Here is an 18659-nt window from a genome sequence, read left to right on the forward strand (position 1 = left end):
GGGCGCTCCACCCCTGCCGTGTTAAAAAAAAAAAAAAAAAAAAAAAAAAAAAAAGAGAGATTTTTTTTTCCTTATCTCTTTTTACTCTATCTCATTCTCCACCTCTCATTTACCCATATTCATCTTCTCTTTCCTCTTTACCCACCTCTTTCTCACTCTAAAAACCCCATCTTCTCTACCTTCTCTCATCAAAATCATCATCAATCCTTCATTTTTTTCACTCAAAATTTACAAATTCTTACTCTCCTTCCAATTCTCTTTCTAAAAATCACAAAAATTCACAAATTTGGTCAAAAATTCGAAAACCCACAAAATCTCCATTGAAGAACAAGAGCAAAAAGGTGAAAGCTTGAAGAAGGAGGAGCAAATTTGGGTAGCCTTGGAGGATTTTAGAGTATTTTCATACTCTATTTGGTATAATCCACTTCTCTACTTAACTTTCTTTTTCAAATTTTCATAATTATTGTTTATTTCATATAAATTGTGTAGTTGATTGCATGATTGGTTGGAATTGAACAATTATTGTTGTTTATGGAGAATTGTTGGAGAAAATTGTGAATGATTTTTAGAATAGTTGAAATTGTGATTGAAAATTGCTTAAACATTGTGATCTTGTGAATGTGATTTGTGTGAAATTAGTGAAGTACATTGTTGTTGGGAATTTGTGTGTTGGAATATATTGTTGGTTGTGTCGTGGAACAGGTACATTTGGATTTTTAAAGGGGGTTTGAAGTTAAGGGTGTGTGTGGAGTTGTTTGTTGTTGAGTGTTATTCCTAATTACCTTTTTCCGAACTAAAAGAAAAAAAAAATGAAGAAATTCATTGGAGGGATTAAGAAAAGAAAAACAAGTGAACCTCAAGCATCCTCATCCCCTTCACAACGAGAAAACCCTAACCCACCACCAACTTTAAAAATCGATAAACGATTTAAAAAGCCTTTCGATGACCTTTCCAAACGAAAAATTATTCCAACCCGATTCTATCATCAACATTCAATGCGACTTCTAGGGTCGATGAGGGAATTAGAAGAGTAGCCGAAAACTTCGGTTGGCTAGACTTCTTGGACCTTGCGGAAGAAACCTTTTCTTCCCTAACTCTTGAATTCCTCTCATCGGTTTCTATGAAGCGCATAAACCTTGAGGATGAGCCATTGGAATGCGAAATAAAATTTAGAATGTTCAATGTCGAAAAAACCTTAACTTTGACGAGATTGAACGAAATTTTTGAATGGCCCACCCTCAACCAAGTCTATGACCCCAATGGTACTTACTTCTCAAGTTATGAGGAGCAAGTGTGGTGGAATACCATTGCGGGGTATCCCAATTTCACAACCCGGTCTAGCCATGCTAGCCACATTATCCACCCCGTCCTTCGAATCTTCATGCGAATCATGAGCTATGCTTGTTTTTCTAAACAAGACTTAGGGAAGCTAACTAAAGAGGAGATCAAATGCCTCTTTCTAGCTTCAAGATTCGAAGGAAATGTGGAAGGGAATGTGAACATGGGATACTTGTTCATCAAGAGATGTATTGAAATAAGAGAAAGTGGAGAGATGAGCGGAGAGATTAGATGCGGGGGAATGATTTCAATTATTGCGAGGAAGTTAGGGTTTGGGTCTTTTCTAGACCAAATGACCCCGGTCCAAAGTTCTAACATGCTTGATCTTAAGGCACTTAGTGATATGAAGTTCCTTAGTGAAATTCCGGGCCGAAATCTTCGCTTTAGTTGGAAGGTCAATGGGGTGCATTATTGCACTCTCCCAAATCCGGCGGTTAATAACTCGGTGGGGGACACATGGCAAGTGCCAAGAGATCAACTCCCACGAGGTATGGCCGGTGGTGGCGAGAATGTACCCGTACCCCGTCGTATGAGTACATCCTCCATTCCCCAATCTAGGGTAGATGGTTCCTCTTCCTCCTCTTCTCTCTTTGATGTGGAAATTGCTTTCAACCAATTAAATCTAACCAATCAAAGACTTCTTGAACAAAATGAGTACCAAAGTTTTGTAGCGGAGAGAAGCTACCAACATCAAGTTGAGAGGGGAGACTTTCTCCCTTACCTCAACTATCCCAACCGTCCCGTTCAAGAAGGGCCGGTAGCGGGTTGGAACAATGGCCAACCCACCTACCCCTTTTGGCAAGGCCCGCGTAGTTCAATTGAGGAGCTTCGCTCCTTTCCCCCTTATGACTACACACAACCCGGGGGAAGTGATTATAGGGGCGACCCTAGCTATTACTATGTCCCCGAGGTTAGTGGAGATAGTTCATCTTCGGAGGTGCTCGATCCCCCCCTAAGGGGGCATTACGGGTTTCCACCCGGCTATGATGGTGGTTGGGGTGAGAAAGGTGTGCCGGACTTTGGCCATTACCGCACTTGCCCCAACTATGATCTACCTCCTTATGTAGACGCCCCGGCCACTTCTAGTGATGTAGATATTAACTACAATTATCACTATTCGCCGGGACGCCGACATAATTAGATGGTCTAGGCATTCTAGTCACCGTTTCATTGCCCCTTTTTACTTCTTGGGACACCGAGGACGGTGCCAATCCCAAGCTTGGGGGGAGGTTACTTCATTACCTATTTTGTTTCATTGAAACGGTGACTAAATGTCTAGCTTGGGGGAGTATTTAGGCCTTGCATAGAGTTGGGATTTGATGTTGCTAGTTTTGTGCTTAATTTGATTATGCTCCGTTTGTCTTGATTGGTTAGTTAATGGTTGAATGTTTGCATTTTGATGAGCTTGGTTTGGTTTATGTGCTTCATTTTTGATGATGATATTTGTTGATGAGCCTCCTCTCCTTCCCAAAAAAAAAACCTTGAGGATGAGCCAATTAGCTTAGGCTCTTAGTTCTTCTCAACCCTCATTAATTAGCTTAGATCTTCTCAAACTCAATCATTGTAGTAGATTAATTGAAGATTGTTCTCTTGAATTCAACAATTTCTCAACTTTGAAGCATTTTAAGTAATCTCTTTCCTCTATCTCTTACTCTTTAATTTCAGTTTTTATTTACTTTTAATTGTTAATTTCTCTCTTGATCTTGCTTAATTGTTGTTGCATGTCCAATCTACCTTATTCCTACTACTCCTCTTAACTTATTAACTTAATGCTTGGATTAGAACTTGTTGTTTTGATGTCCCTCACCATGTTTAGTGAGTAGTTAATTAGCTAGGGGTTGGGTGAAGACCCAACCAAGCCATGGGTTGATTGATGTTTGTGCTTGCATGTTCATTTTGGATTGATGATTTATTGTTAAAGAGATGGTTAATTGCATGTGTAATTGGATGGCCACTTATTGCTCATGTATTCACTTCTATGCTTGCATTGAGAGATGAAGTCTAGTTGTGAGCCTTTTCTTATTATGGTTATGCTAATCTCCTCTTGATTATGGTTCCTTGTTTGAATGATGTAGTAGTCTTAGTTGCAACAATTAGGTGAGAAATCTCAATTGCTTGTGCTTTAATGCTTTCTTGGACCGATCGAAAGACAAACCCGAGTTAGTAGTCTACTTCTCATTGTTAAGACTTGGTTGGCCTATCTTGTTAGTTGAGTTTGGCTTAGGAATGCTTAGTGTTGTGGCTTCGAAAGAAGGTAACATTGAGTGCCCCCTCTATCACCCAATTTGTGTTCGTGCTTGCCTATTGATTTGATCCGTTGGTTTGGTTGGAGTCGATCCCTATTCCCCCCTAGTGTTTGTCTCCATAGTAGTTATCTAATCAAAACCAAGGGCAAATCGAAGAGAAAAGAGGGCGATAGCTAGGGGTGCCACATCAAGTGAGGCACAAGTGGTAGTTGAGTCCGATCATTCCAGTTCTAGTGAGTCTAGTGGAGACACCATTCCATTAGAGTCACCAAGGACAAATTCTCCAACTTCTCCACCTCTTCACCAATTTGAAATGGCCGCTCCGAACAAGACTTTAAGAGAGTTTGGTGTTCCTCCTCCATATCAAGAAGCAAGTGGGATTGCTACTCCCGCTATTGAAGCAAACAACTTTGAGATAAGGCCCGCCCTTATCACCTTGATTGAGGGTCATCAATTCTCCGGGGCAAAGCATGAAGATCCCATTGCACATCTCAAGCAATTCACACGGTATTGTAGCACCGTGAAGGCAAATGGGGTGACTCCGGAGTACATTCTCTTAAGCATGTTCAAATTCTCTTTAACGGGCAAGGCAAGTGATTGGCTTGATAGATTGCCTCCAAACTCATTGAATACTTGGAATGAGGTGACTTCGGCATTCCTTGGGAGGTTCATTCCTCTTGGGAAAACGGCGGAGTTAAGGTCCAAGATTTCGAACTTTCAACAAGAGCCCGACGAATCCCTCTATGATGCTTGGGAGAGATTCAAGAGCTACCAACAACAATGCCCCCACCATGGCATGGAAGATTGGCTCTTGCTCCATGGGTTTTATAGAGGACTCTTGAGATCGGACCGCATACTCTTGGATGGAGCATCGGGAGGACCTATCATGAACAAGCCACCCACGGAGGCACTAAAGATCATTGAGGATGTAGTTCAAAACTACACCGATTGGAGCCCCGATGAGAGAAGCACTTCCAAGAAAGGAGGAAAGTATGAGGTAAATGCTATAAACATGATTAATTCAAAATTAGATGCTTTATCTTCTAAGTTTGATCAATTGCAATCCTCTTCTCTATCCCCTTCCCCACGTCATAATTCACATGCGTCTAGTTCATTGAATGAAAACATGTCAATACAAATGATGTCTTGTGATGCTTGTGGAAGTGATGATCATGTGACTTCGGAATGCTATTTGCTAAATGATGCATGTTCCCCTTCCCCTTCCATGGAACAAGTAAATGCAATCAACAATGGTCAAACCAATCCTAGGTATGACCCTTATTCCAACACCTATAATGAGGGATGGAAACATCACCCAAACTTTGGTTGGAAAGGGGGCCAAACCCAAGGAAATGGTCAAGGTCAATATAGTGGCCAAAGAAATGTCCAAAATAATCAAGGAAACTATAGGAACCAAGGTAATGGTAACTATGTGTCAAACAACCAAGTTAATCAACAAAATGACAATAGGTATCACCAAAGAGGTCAATATTCGTCTAATCATAACCCACCCGGTTTTAATGGAGGAAATAGACCTACCCTTGCTCCTATCCCTCAACCTCCTCTCCAACTTCAAGCTCCCCCTCCTAAGTCAAGTCTAGAAGCAACAATGGAAAAATTTGTTAATGCTCAAACCAAGAAAACCAATGACTTAGAGGAGTCCATCAAGCAAGTGCAAGTTCACAATAAGATGCTAGAAACTCAATTAACTCAACTAGTTAATGCACTTAAAAGCAACAATCCTAGCATCTCTTCACCTAGTCAAGAAGAACATTGTAAGGCAATCATGACTAGATGTGGGACTAGCATAGATGAAACTCCACCCATGAGCTTGCAAAAAGAGAGTGAAAATGAGGAGGCTAGAGAAGAAAAACAATGTGAGGTGTCTAAGTCAAGTGAGGATGAGATGGTTGTCATGAGTGAGTCCACCACGGTGAGCTTAACCGAAAATTGTAGTGCAATTATCAAAAACCACTCTCCCACTAAACTAAAAGACCCCGGAAGTTTCTCTATTCCTTGCTCAATTAAGAACATTTCCTTTGAGAATGCCCTATGTGATCTAGGAGCTAGTGTGAGTTTGATGCCTTTTTCGGTTTATGAGAAGCTTGGTATAGGTGGTTTGGTACCCACTAATGTCACTCTTCAACTTGCCGATGGATCCACCAAATTCCCTAAGGGTAAGGTTGAGGATGTCCCTCTCAAGGTAGGTAATTTCACCATTCCCGTTGATTTTATTGTGCTAGGAATGACGGAAGATGCCCTCACCCCTATTATCCTAGGTCGGCCTTTCTTAGCAACGGGTGGTGCAATCATTGATGTTAGGGAAGGAAAACTCACATTAAATGTGGGTGATGATGAATTTTGTCTTACCATTGACCCTAAGAGAGGATGTCCTTCCCCCATGAAAGATTGCATGACCTTAGATGCTATTAATGATAATGATTTGCATATGTTGAGAATGCTTTGTGCTACTAACCCTCTTTTCAATGTCCATGAGTCAAAGCAAGGTTTGGATAGGTTTGATGAGGTGATTTCCATGCTTGCTTGCCTCAAGACTATGCTTGAAGATGGTGAGCCCGACGCTCACAAGGATGAAGAGGGTGACATCAAGGCTTCCAAGAAGAAGAGGAAGGGAAAGTCAAAGAGAAAAAGGAAGAAGGATTCAAAGAGAGATGATAAAAATGAATTTGTTGTAGGTGTTAGTCAAGAAAACAATTTGGTTTTGCCCAAGATGGCAAGTTGTAACAATGAAAACAATGGTGACAATTTGGTTTCGAACTTTATCCCACCTTGAGGATACTTTTCGAATTTGCGTCAAGCTAGTGACGTTAAAGAAGCGCTCCCGGGAGGCAACCCGTGTATTTTTGCTTTTACTATAAAAAAAAAAAAAAAAAAAAAAAAAAAAAAAAAAAAAAAAACGAGAGAGAGAGATGAAAGAGCTTAAACTAACACTTAACATTTTGAATGCTTTGTTTAGTGTTTTGTTTTGATATAGGTAATTTGCTTGGAGAAAAGAAAAAGAGGCAGATTCGGAAACTCCAGATAGGAGCGGGCGCTCCTACCCGAGTGCACGCCCGCTCCTACTAGCAGCAAACAGGCAGGAACTCCAGCAAATTGAGGAGCGGGCGCTCCTGAAGGAGTGCACGCCCGCTCCTCTATATCAAAAACTGGGCAGAAACTTTAGAAAAAGTGGGAGCGGGCGCTCCTAACACCCTGCACGCCCGCTCCTACTGACGAAAAGCAGGCAGTAAGTTCCTCCAAAGGCAGGAGCGGGCGCTCCACTCTACCGGAGCGGGCGCTCCACCCCTGCCGTGTTAAAAAAAAAAAAAAAAAAAAAAAAAAAAAAAAGAGAGATTTTTTTTTCCTTATCTCTTTTTACTCTATCTCATTCTCCACCTCTCATTTACCCATATTCATCTTCTCTTTCCTCTTTACCCACCTCTTTCTCACTCTAAAAACCCCATCTTCTCTACCTTCTCTCATCAAAATCATCATCAATCCTTCATTTTTTTCACTCAAAATTTACAAATTCTTACTCTCCTTCCAATTCTCTTTCTAAAAATCACAAAAATTCACAAATTTGGTCAAAAATTCGAAAACCCACAAAATCTCCATTGAAGAACAAGAGCAAAAAGGTGAAAGCTTGAAGAAGGAGGAGCAAATTTGGGTAGCCTTGGAGGATTTTAGAGTATTTTCATACTCTATTTGGTATAATCCACTTCTCTACTTAACTTTCTTTTTCAAATTTTCATAATTATTGTTTATTTCATATAAATTGTGTAGTTGATTGCATGATTGGTTGGAATTGAACAATTATTGTTGTTTATGGAGAATTGTTGGAGAAAATTGTGAATGATTTTTAGAATAGTTGAAATTGTGATTGAAAATTGCTTAAACATTGTGATCTTGTGAATGTGATTTGTGTGAAATTAGTGAAGTACATTGTTGTTGGGAATTTGTGTGTTGGAATATATTGTTGGTTGTGTCGTGGAACAGGTACATTTGGATTTTTAAAGGGGGTTTGAAGTTAAGGGTGTGTGTGGAGTTGTTTGTTGTTGAGTGTTATTCCTAATTACCTTTTTCCGAACTAAAAGAAAAAAAAAATGAAGAAATTCATTGGAGGGATTAAGAAAAGAAAAACAAGTGAACCTCAAGCATCCTCATCCCCTTCACAACGAGAAAACCCTAACCCACCACCAACTTTAAAAATCGATAAACGATTTAAAAAGCCTTTCGATGACCTTTCCAAACGAAAAATTATTCCAACCCGATTCTATCATCAACATTCAATGCGACTTCTAGGGGTCGATGAGGGAATTAGAAGAGTAGCCGAAAACTTCGGTTGGCTAGACTTCTTGGACCTTGCGGAAGAAACCTTTTCTTCCCTAACTCTTGAATTCCTCTCATCGGTTTCTATGAAGCGCATAAACCTTGAGGATGAGCCATTGGAATGCGAAATAAAATTTAGAATGTTCAATGTCGAAAAAACCTTAACTTTGACGAGATTGAACGAAATTTTTGAATGGCCCACCCTCAACCAAGTCTATGACCCCAATGGTACTTACTTCTCAAGTTATGAGGAGCAAGTGTGGTGGAATACCATTGCGGGGTATCCCAATTTCACAACCCGGTCTAGCCATGCTAGCCACATTATCCACCCCGTCCTTCGAATCTTCATGCGAATCATGAGCTATGCTTGTTTTTCTAAACAAGACTTAGGGAAGCTAACTAAAGAGGAGATCAAATGCCTCTTTCTAGCTTCAAGATTCGAAGGAAATGTGGAAGGGAATGTGAACATGGGATACTTGTTCATCAAGAGATGTATTGAAATAAGAGAAAGTGGAGAGATGAGCGGAGAGATTAGATGCGGGGGAATGATTTCAATTATTGCGAGGAAGTTAGGGTTTGGGTCTTTTCTAGACCAAATGACCCCGGTCCAAAGTTCTAACATGCTTGATCTTAAGGCACTTAGTGATATGAAGTTCCTTAGTGAAATTCCGGGCCGAAATCTTCGCTTTAGTTGGAAGGTCAATGGGGTGCATTATTGCACTCTCCCAAATCCGGCGGTTAATAACTCGGTGGGGGACACATGGCAAGTGCCAAGAGATCAACTCCCACGAGGTATGGCCGGTGGTGGCGAGAATGTACCCGTACCCCGTCGTATGAGTACATCCTCCATTCCCCAATCTAGGGTAGATGGTTCCTCTTCCTCCTCTTCTCTCTTTGATGTGGAAATTGCTTTCAACCAATTAAATCTAACCAATCAAAGACTTCTTGAACAAAATGAGTACCAAAGTTTTGTAGCGGAGAGAAGCTACCAACATCAAGTTGAGAGGGGAGACTTTCTCCCTTACCTCAACTATCCCAACCGTCCCGTTCAAGAAGGGCCGGTAGCGGGTTGGAACAATGGCCAACCCACCTACCCCTTTTGGCAAGGCCCGCGTAGTTCAATTGAGGAGCTTCGCTCCTTTCCCCCTTATGACTACACACAACCCGGGGGAAGTGATTATAGGGGCGACCCTAGCTATTACTATGTCCCCGAGGTTAGTGGAGATAGTTCATCTTCGGAGGTGCTCGATCCCCCCCTAAGGGGGCATTACGGGTTTCCACCCGGCTATGATGGTGGTTGGGGTGAGCAAGGTGTGCCGGACTTTGGCCATTACCGCACTTGCCCCAACTATGATCTACCTCCTTATGTAGACGCCCCGGCCACTTCTAGTGATGTAGATATTAACTACAATTATCACTATTCGCCGGGACGCCGACATAATTAGATGGTCTAGGCATTCTAGTCACCGTTTCATTGCCCCTTTTTACTTCTTGGGACACCGAGGACGGTGCCAATCCCAAGCTTGGGGGGAGGTTACTTCATTACCTATTTTGTTTCATTGAAACGGTGACTAAATGTCTAGCTTGGGGGAGTATTTAGGCCTTGCATAGAGTTGGGATTTGATGTTGCTAGTTTTGTGCTTAATTTGATTATGCTCCGTTTGTCTTGATTGGTTAGTTAATGGTTGAATGTTTGCATTTTGATGAGCTTGGTTTGGTTTATGTGCTTCATTTTTGATGATGATATTTGTTGATGAGCCTCCTCTCCTTCCCAAAAAAAAAACCTTGAGGATGAGCCAATTAGCTTAGGCTCTTAGTTCTTCTCAACCCTCATTAATTAGCTTAGATCTTCTCAAACTCAATCATTGTAGTAGATTAATTGAAGATTGTTCTCTTGAATTCAACAATTTCTCAACTTTGAAGCATTTTAAGTAATCTCTTTCCTCTATCTCTTACTCTTTAATTTCAGTTTTTATTTACTTTTAATTGTTAATTTCTCTCTTGATCTTGCTTAATTGTTGTTGCATGTCCAATCTACCTTATTCCTACTACTCCTCTTAACTTATTAACTTAATGCTTGGATTAGAACTTGTTGTTTTGATGTCCCTCACCATGTTTAGTGAGTAGTTAATTAGCTAGGGGTTGGGTGAAGACCCAACCAAGCCATGGGTTGATTGATGTTTGTGCTTGCATGTTCATTTTGGATTGATGATTGATTGTTAAAGAGATGGTTAATTGCATGTGTAATTGGATGGCCACTTATTGCTCATGTATTCACTTCTATGCTTGCATTGAGAGATGAAGTCTAGTTGTGAGCCTTTTCTTATTATGGTTATGCTAATCTCCTCTTGATTATGGTTCCTTGTTTGAATGATGTAGTAGTCTTAGTTGCAACAATTAGGTGAGAAATCTCAATTGCTTGTGCTTTAATGCTTTCTTGGACCGATCGAAAGACAAACCCGAGTTAGTAGTCTACTTCTCATTGTTAAGACTTGGTTGGCCTATCTTGTTAGTTGAGTTTGGCTTAGGAATGCTTAGTGTTGTGGCTTCGAAAGAAGGTAACATTGAGTGCCCCCTCTATCACCCAATTTGTGTTCGTGCTTGCCTATTGATTTGATCCGTTGGTTTGGTTGGAGTCGATCCCTATTCCCCCCTAGTGTTTGTCTCCATAGTAGTTATCTAATCAAAACCCCCAATTTGTGACCGAACTAGATTGCAACCGTTTCATACTCTCGGTGTACTTACCCATTCCCTGTGGATACGATCCTCTACTTACCCTAGACTTGTCTTAGGTTGGTTTAGGTAGAAATATTGTTTGGTTTTAGGGTGATCGTCCAACGACCGATTATTTCCCTCTACCAATTTCTCTTGAGCCTATTCGCGTTTGTCATGATCCTATCATGCATTACGAGCCATAGAAAAACCTTGGCTCGTTGTTGAACCTTCAGCTTCCATATTAAACTCCAAGTACCATCATCCCCAATATCATCATCACGCCTTATGATATTCATGGCAGATTTAATAGAGAACTTCCCCTTTGGACCATTACCCCAGTACAGCAGGTCTCCTACCTCATTATCCTTGCGCAAAGCGTGAGCTTCTATCAATCGAAGATTCTCAGAAGGAAGTAGATCCGCAAATTCCTCCCATTTCCATCCTAATTCTTCATCCCATAATTCCTCAACTGTAGCTCCATCTAAGTAATCTGGAATGCTAGCTAAGGCAACATCTCGAAGGGGGCTTGGAGAAGCCCAATTGTGGTCCCAAAATAGGGTGGTCGAACCATTTCCAATTGCTACTCTAGCCCCTGCTGCAATAATCTTCGAGTTCTCAGTTATCCCACGCCATACATTGGACATATTGGTCTTCGATTCGAACATATCCACATCACACCTCCCTTTACAATATTTTGCCCTTAGAACACGAGCTCACAAAGCGTTTGGTTCAGTTAGAACACGCCAACCAAGCTTTGTTAAAAACGCTGCATTTGCTTGACGTGAAGTTCTAATCCCCAAACCTCCATTTTCCTTCGATTTTTGTAAAAACTCCCAAGAAATCAAATGAATTCTCCTATGTTCATCATCACCTCCCCAAATAAATCGCCTCACTTTTTTGTCAATTTCATCACAAATTGTCCTAGGAATTTTTGCTGTTTGCATTGCATAAGAGCTCATCGTGGTGAGGGTCGACTTTGCTAGAGTAATCCTCCCTGCTAAAGATATGTATTTTGACTTCCACCCCGCAAGTCTCCTATCAATTTTCTCACATAAATAAGCAAACGTATCCCGGGTAACCCTACTAGTAAGGGTGGGCATACCAAGATATGTTCCCAAATCATCAGTTTCATCAATTCCCAAGGCATGACAAATCTCAGTAATATTTTCCGTACGCATATTTTGTGAAAAATAAACCCTCGACTTTGAATAACTGACCTTCTGACCCGAGGCACTACAAAACCATGCAAGACATTCTTGGATCACCACGGCTTGTTCTACTGTAGCTTCGGCAAAGAAAATAATATCATCGGCAAAACACAGATTTGACAATTTAGGTCCATTCCTATTAGCATATATTGGTTTCCATCGATTCTCAATAATCGATTCTTCAATCAACTAATTTAATCTCTCCATACATAAGACAAAAATGTAGGGAGATAAAGGATCACCTTGACGGATTCCACGCCCCGGTTTAAAGGCTTGGGTAGGCTCACCATTCCATAAAACCTTCATCGACGAGGTTGTGATACACTCCATTATGAGATCAATCATAAGAGGTGGAAAAAGAATTTCACAAAGAGTGTCTCGTATAAAATCCCACCGCAATCGATCATAGGCCTTTTCAAAGTCAATTTTTATTGCCATAAGTCCTTTTCCACCTTGCTTATGACGCATAGTATGAATGACTTCTTGGACAATAACTATATTATCCGTAATTTGTCTTCCTGGCACAAAGTTGGTTTGTGTACAAGAGGTTAAGTGGGGCATCATCGGCTTGATTCTATTAACAATAGCCTTGGTGATTATCTTGTAAGCCACATTACATAGGCTAATTGGGGAAATTGAGTAGGTAGCTCCGGATTATCAACCTTCGGAATAAGGACAATAAAAGTGTCATTTAAATTTTCCGGTAAACCTTTTCCACTCAAGGCATCAAGGGCTACCTTATAAACATTCTCCGCTACCAAGTCCCAATTTTTTTGAAAAAATAAAGCTTGGAAACCATCCGGACCCGGGGCTTTCATAGCACCTATTTCAAAAACTACCTTCTCAATCTCACATTTAGCAAAAGGCCTAGAAAGCATATCCCAATCCCTCGTAGTGAACTCAGGGAAAACACCAGAGGGCAGCAGACCTAGGGTCTCATGTTCATCAGCTTCAAATAAATTCTGGAAATAGGAAACAATATTCTGCTGCACTTGTTCCTTCTCGTAAACCCATTCCCCACTCACAGTGTCTTTGATGGCAGTCACATTGTTTCTCCAACGTCGCGCGATAGTGCTAAGGTGGAAATAAGAAGTGTTACGATCACCGTCTCTAATCCACTCCACCCTCGATTTTTGGTACCAAAGCAACTCCTCTTGTTCAAGGACATCATCCAATTCCTTCCGTAGCTTTGCTTCCAATTTAATAAGGTCTCTCGATTTTTGCTCAGCTAGACATTTTTGAACCCCCATAATCCTTGCAAGCAAATTTCGTTTTTTCTTAAAAATATTATGAAAAACGTCTTTGTTCCATTCCTGTAAATCACCTCCAACCTTCTGTAATAAAGGAACAAGCGGACTGCTCTTATCCCATTTCGAGACCAAAAAATCACGAAAGTTATCATGCGTCATCCAGGCTGCCTGAAACTTGAATGGTTTATTAATTGAGGAAATCGGAGCAAACCCATTAGGAGAGATCAAAATCGGACAGTGATCCGATTGCACAGCAGGGAGATTTTTACCAGCAGCATTCGCAAAACGAAGGCTCCACTCAGCGTTACATAAAGCTCTGTCGAGTCTAGCACTTGTACGAGTCTCGATGGTGTTACCTCTAGCCCAAGTGTGGTTAGGACCACTAAATTCTATTTCCAAAAAATCCATATCTTCAACCCACTCGTTAAATCTTGCAGTTCGCCTAGTAGTTTTGGAGCAACTTGAACTACGTTCATGGGCAAAATGAGTATCGTTAAAGTCACCCGCTACCATCCAAGGTTTATTGTGAGTACTAGCAAAGTCTTTCAATTCACGCCATAAATCACTACGCTTAACAGGATCTGGGCTAGCATAAACAGCCGTAAAGTACCAAGGTTCCTCACCCACCCTACGGATATTCATAGTAATAAACTGATTATGTTGATGGATTGGCTCGACTGTAACCAAGTCCGGTTTCCAATAGACCCAAATCCCACCACTGAAGCCTTGAGCATCAACCCTTGTATGACCCGCATAGCCTAGGATGTTAGAAATATTTTCTGCTTGTTGACCCCCCATGTGAGTTTCGACTAAAGTAAGTACATTAGGTTTATGGTTCCTAACAACTTCTCTAAGTGCACTAATAAATGCACGACTCCCTGCCCCTTGAACATTCCATACTAGACATGAAATAGATTGGGAATTCGGAGCTAAATTAGGTATAGTGTCTTCCATTAATAACGGTATAGAGGGTAAAGAACTTACATAAGCACCAGAGATAAGTCTCATCAGGCGACCTATCTCATTGGGAATCTTCAATGTTACTACCAATTCCATTGGCTCCGGAATCGGTTCCATCCATGACTCTATCCTCACCTCCAGAACATTCGTCAGGGGGTCGGCTATGCCCAAATATGGTGTCTCCATTGGTTGACCGACACACAGAATTTTGTCCATCGGGATCATCAATTGAACAACATCCGATGGTGGGGGAAACATGGGTAAGTTCCTTTGTCGATTCATCTTGTGATACTATCTCTACAACCTCTGGGATCACTTCTTTTTCCTTCTGGTTCACGTCTTCCAAAGTATCAGTGTGGCAATTTTCCTTTCCCTCTCTATTTTTGGAAACAAAAGGTTGAGGAGTATCTTTTGAAATAGCTAAATTTGTGATCGGGGCAAGGGGTCTAAATTCTTGCGTGGCTTTACTGGGAGTTTTAGGATATTCTTTTTTCTTATTATTAGATTTATTCCCCAAATTTTTATCATAATTCTTTTTTCCTAAATTGAAGGAATTTGGCTTAGGATAAATACCAAAACTTTTTTGAGAATTATCTCCTAAATTAACTGTGGGGATATTCACCTCATTAGTAATTGGCAAGGGAGTCTCCAAATCTTTCCTAGTATCTCCGGATCCCAAATTAATTGCTTTCGAAAAGATATCTTTTGAAACAGAATTTTCAAAAGCATTATTCTCGGCTTCATCTTGGGCAGCAAGTACTTCGAAAGTGGAAATTATCCCTACAATCCCTCCCGCTGATTTAGCTTGACTTTTGGAAATATTGTTAATAGTTTCCTTATTCAAAATTTGACCCTCTTTGCCATGGGTCGGGCCAGCTTTATCCGTTTTCGGGTTACGTTTTCGACCCGGTTTCTTTACCAACATCCAGTCACCATAATCATCAATTTCCTCAAGCTTGGCAGGTGGAGCATTTGGCTGTTTACCATGATCATTCAATTGATCATTTACAGTATCGATTACCATCGTATCAGAATTCATTCTCGATGCACATTGGTCTTCAACATGGCCTAATTTCCCACATTTATAACAGAGCATCTTGATACCCTTGTATTGTATCCTCCATATCTTACCTTTCAACCAAAACTTAGCTAGCAGGGGCTTCGATAGGTCAATTTCGACACTCAGTCTTGTGAACTGACCTAGTTCAGCATAAGCCGTAGACCTGTCAACTCTGACCACCTTGCCAATTTTTCTCCAATCTTCCTCAAGAACTCTTTATCGAAGTATTCAACAGAGAGGTTTGGAATTCGCACCCACGCAGTGAGAACATTAATAGATGCTTCTTCTGGAATGAAATTTGGAGTCCACTTTCGAATGGTGAGGTACTTGTCATCGATAAGCCAGGGGCCCTGAGTTAACACATAATTATAATCATCTACATTAGAGAATCTAGCAATGAAGTACTTGTAGCCAATATCTGTCAAAATCACCCTTCAATTGCCATTTCCTTTTGAGACGTTTCATCAATCCCATATAGCCAAGACTACCATCGAACATACGGATTATGAGAGTATTTTTCCAGGGCTTTCGCATTGCCCTTTTCTCCTCTTTAGTAAGGAGTATAACAGGGCATCTCTCACTATCTTCGACACCTTCCGGGGCTTCATCATCATCAGAGACATCATCTTCTTCAATTTCGATATGATTCTCCAAGTCTGCAGCAGAGGCTAGTTGAGTATCTCTCAACAAGTCTCTAAAAGATCTTGAATTTGCCCCAATAGCAGGAGGCAGTTGGAAAGGCTTTGGATTCGAGGTAGGGGGCTTTGGCATCTGCCCTCGAGGGTTCTGTGAAATCTCCCCATTTTCAATATCCATTTTAGAAATTCCCAGATTTGGAACAGAGTTCCCTTCCTTATTAAAGATTATGTGTGTGATTTTCCTCTTTGGTTTTTTGTTTGATCGAATCAATTGATCCACCATTTCTCGAGAATTAGGATGATGTTGGTTATCGCTCATTCTAGAGAGAATTTTTGTATAAGCCAATTTCTTTGTTATTAGATTTGTATAGTTGCATATACATAATATTTTTGATTTGATCTTTTTAAAATGCGCGGCAAATATTTGTCTAATAAGTTGAAGTCAATATAGGTAGCTAGTTAAGGGGAAAGAAGGAGTACTAGTAGACTAGTAATAATAATAATAATAATAATAATAATAATAATAATAACAATAATAATAATAATAATACGGATTAATAATAATAATAATAATAATAATAATAATAATAAAGTACATGTAGAATTGATGGGAGAAAAATAATTCAAGAGTATAAGTTCTCTTAAAAAAAAAAAAAAAAAAAAAAAGAGTATATGTTCGCCTTCTCCCAATCTCCTCACTATCAAACTCCTATAAAAGAAAGTGAAACTCCTTTGTTACAACTTACAAGTGCATTCTAACAACTTATCTTCTACTAGCCAACTTAAGTGTACTACTAGCAATGAACTCATATCCCTATTACCCTGGTCAAACTGACCACTACAACCACCACCAAGGCGTAGGCGGCGTCTTCCATAACGACAACCAACACGCTGTCCCGTATTACGGCCACGGTGGAGGCCATCATGGTTATGACAACCACCACGCTACTGCCGTCCCATACTATGGCCATGATGCTAATCATGGTCATCATAACAACCACCACGCCACCCCTTATTATGGTCACGGTGCCGGGTTAGGCGGCATGGCTCAAGGTTACATGCACCATGGAAGTGGACACCATGGGATGGGTTACAAGAAGAAGAGCAAGAAACACCATTTTGGACATCATGGTGGTGACAGCAGTGGCAGTGACAGTGATTAAATGGTAATTTTTAATTTGTACTTAACAAACTTAAGGATATTTGTTATGGTTCAAAATATTAAGTATCAACATTAGAGGCCACAAATAGGTTAATTTGATTGAGGTTTGATTTAATCCATTATTTGGTTCATCCTTTTTGTCATCATCAAGTCGGTCTAATATTAACTCAGATTTTATTTGTGTCGTGTGACCTTTAAAATATATGTGAATACTGACTAGAATAATTTATAGACTTTTATTACTATAGATTTGATACTTAGTCATGTTAAATATCATATGAAGATGTCTACTTCAATATTGGCCAAATTTCTATTTTATAAATTTCACATATCAAAATTGTGTAGAATTTTAAGAATTTTATGTACGGATTTGTTTTGCCAAGTCTAATTAAACATCCCCTACATCATACTCCCCCAATTCTTTTTTACTTGACTTATTTCTTTTATCACGCTTGTCAATGCAAAACTTTACATACAATAACTTTAATTCCTCATAAGTAAAAATTATATATTATAATAGTACTTATTGAGATGAATCTAACAAGATCCTACATGAATATGTTTTTACTTACGTGTAATTCACAAAAAATGGTCAAAGAATAGGTGATGAATAGTGTAAAAGTCAAAGCGAGTCAAGTAAAAAAGAGTGGAGAAAGTATCAGATTAGGGAATCAGGACCACGTACGACCCCCATAACTTTTTTGGGCGATTAGATAGATACTACAAGTATTGATTATTTAAAAAATTGTAGTAGTCTTGTTAATTTTTCTAATAAAATTTGCTTGGCTTTGATTTGATGACACAGGATGATCGATTAAGTAAGCAAAGAGGAATTGGAAATCTGAGTACTCCGATATAGTCCGATCCCTAGCTATCTGATGCATGCATGCAGGAGTTTTTAGTAGAATAATAAATGGCACATCATCTCCTAATGATCAATGTGTCTTATTAATGAGTTATGATGTACTTGTACTACTCTTGTTCTTTGTACTAAAAATTATATATGAATGATGAATGAACTTTTTATATATTATTAAATGTTTAATTCTGACATCTCATCTTAATTACCATGTATAATTTAACTGTTTTTAATCCCGGTATCTCATCTTAATTGCCATGCATATAATTTTACAATTGTATGATTAATGGAATTTACGAATTCTTGATGTTATATTCATTGACATAGACCAAACTAAAATATCCCGAATAAGGTTCCGTTCACTTCAACTTATTTTTGTTGAATTGAAATTATTATTACTGAAAAAAATTATATTTGCTGAATTTAAATCATATTTACTGAACTTAAATTAATTTTACTGAACTGAAATTATTTTTACTGATTTTATATTATAATTCTTCTTTAAGAAAATTGAATTTTACTAAACTGAACTTAATTTTACTGAACTGAAATTATTTTTTTAGAACTGAACTTATTTTTATAGAACTGAAATTATTTTTACTTAATATTATTTTTTTAAGGTGAAGTGAATAGATCAGCCTAACACATATTAAAGTTCTGGTTCATATAAAAGTATTTCAAAGTTTTTAGATACTTTTATTATACTCCCACCATCCCATCATATATTTGTTTTTTGATAGTCAACTTTTAAAAAGTTTAAGTAAAAAAAATTATCGTTAATATTTACATTCATGCGAGATATATATTATATTGTTGGATACTTCTCAACATGAGCTTCATAAAGTCATTTTTTTAAAATCCATATATATTTCACTTCATATTTCACTTATTACT

The 18659-nt window shown here is 39.3% G+C and overlaps 1 protein-coding gene, 1 long non-coding RNA gene and 1 other non-coding gene across 3 annotated transcripts; 2 read left to right on the forward strand and 1 right to left on the reverse strand.

Annotated features, from left to right (window-relative positions):
* Positions 1-3897: 3897 nt before the first annotated feature.
* On the forward strand, positions 3898-6378 carry LOC145604248 (uncharacterized). Its single transcript, XM_081660182.1, has 2 exons — positions 3898-4853; positions 5055-6378. The coding sequence occupies exons 1-2, from the start codon at positions 3898-3900 to the stop codon at positions 6376-6378; spliced, it is 2280 nt and encodes a 759-aa protein (XP_081516308.1).
* Positions 4276-4382, reverse strand: LOC145606494 (small nucleolar RNA R71). Its single transcript, XR_014105355.1, has one exon. It is a non-coding gene; the product is annotated as a small nucleolar RNA R71 (small nucleolar RNA).
* Positions 6379-16465: 10087 nt separating the features above from the next.
* LOC145605557 (uncharacterized) lies at positions 16466-17951 on the forward strand. Its single transcript, XR_014105095.1, has 2 exons — positions 16466-16910; positions 17712-17951. It is a non-coding gene; the product is annotated as an uncharacterized LOC145605557 (long non-coding RNA).
* Positions 17952-18659: the final 708 nt, after the last annotated feature.

The sequence above is a fragment of the Chenopodium album genome, chromosome 22, assembly GCF_948465745.1.
Source record: "Chenopodium album chromosome 22, dcCheAlbu1.1, whole genome shotgun sequence".
NCBI lineage: Eukaryota > Viridiplantae > Streptophyta > Magnoliopsida > Caryophyllales > Amaranthaceae > Chenopodium > Chenopodium album.

Excerpts from the sequence above, each read along its gene's own strand:
- LOC145604248 (XM_081660182.1), top strand. The coding sequence starts at position 3,898 with ATGGCCGCTCCGAACAAGACTTTAAGAGAGTTTGGTGTTCCTCCTCCA. Across the intron at positions 4,854-5,054 it reads AATGGTCAAACCAATCCTAG|GTATCACCAAAGAGGTCAAT; the intron begins GTATGACCCTTA and ends AAATGACAATAG.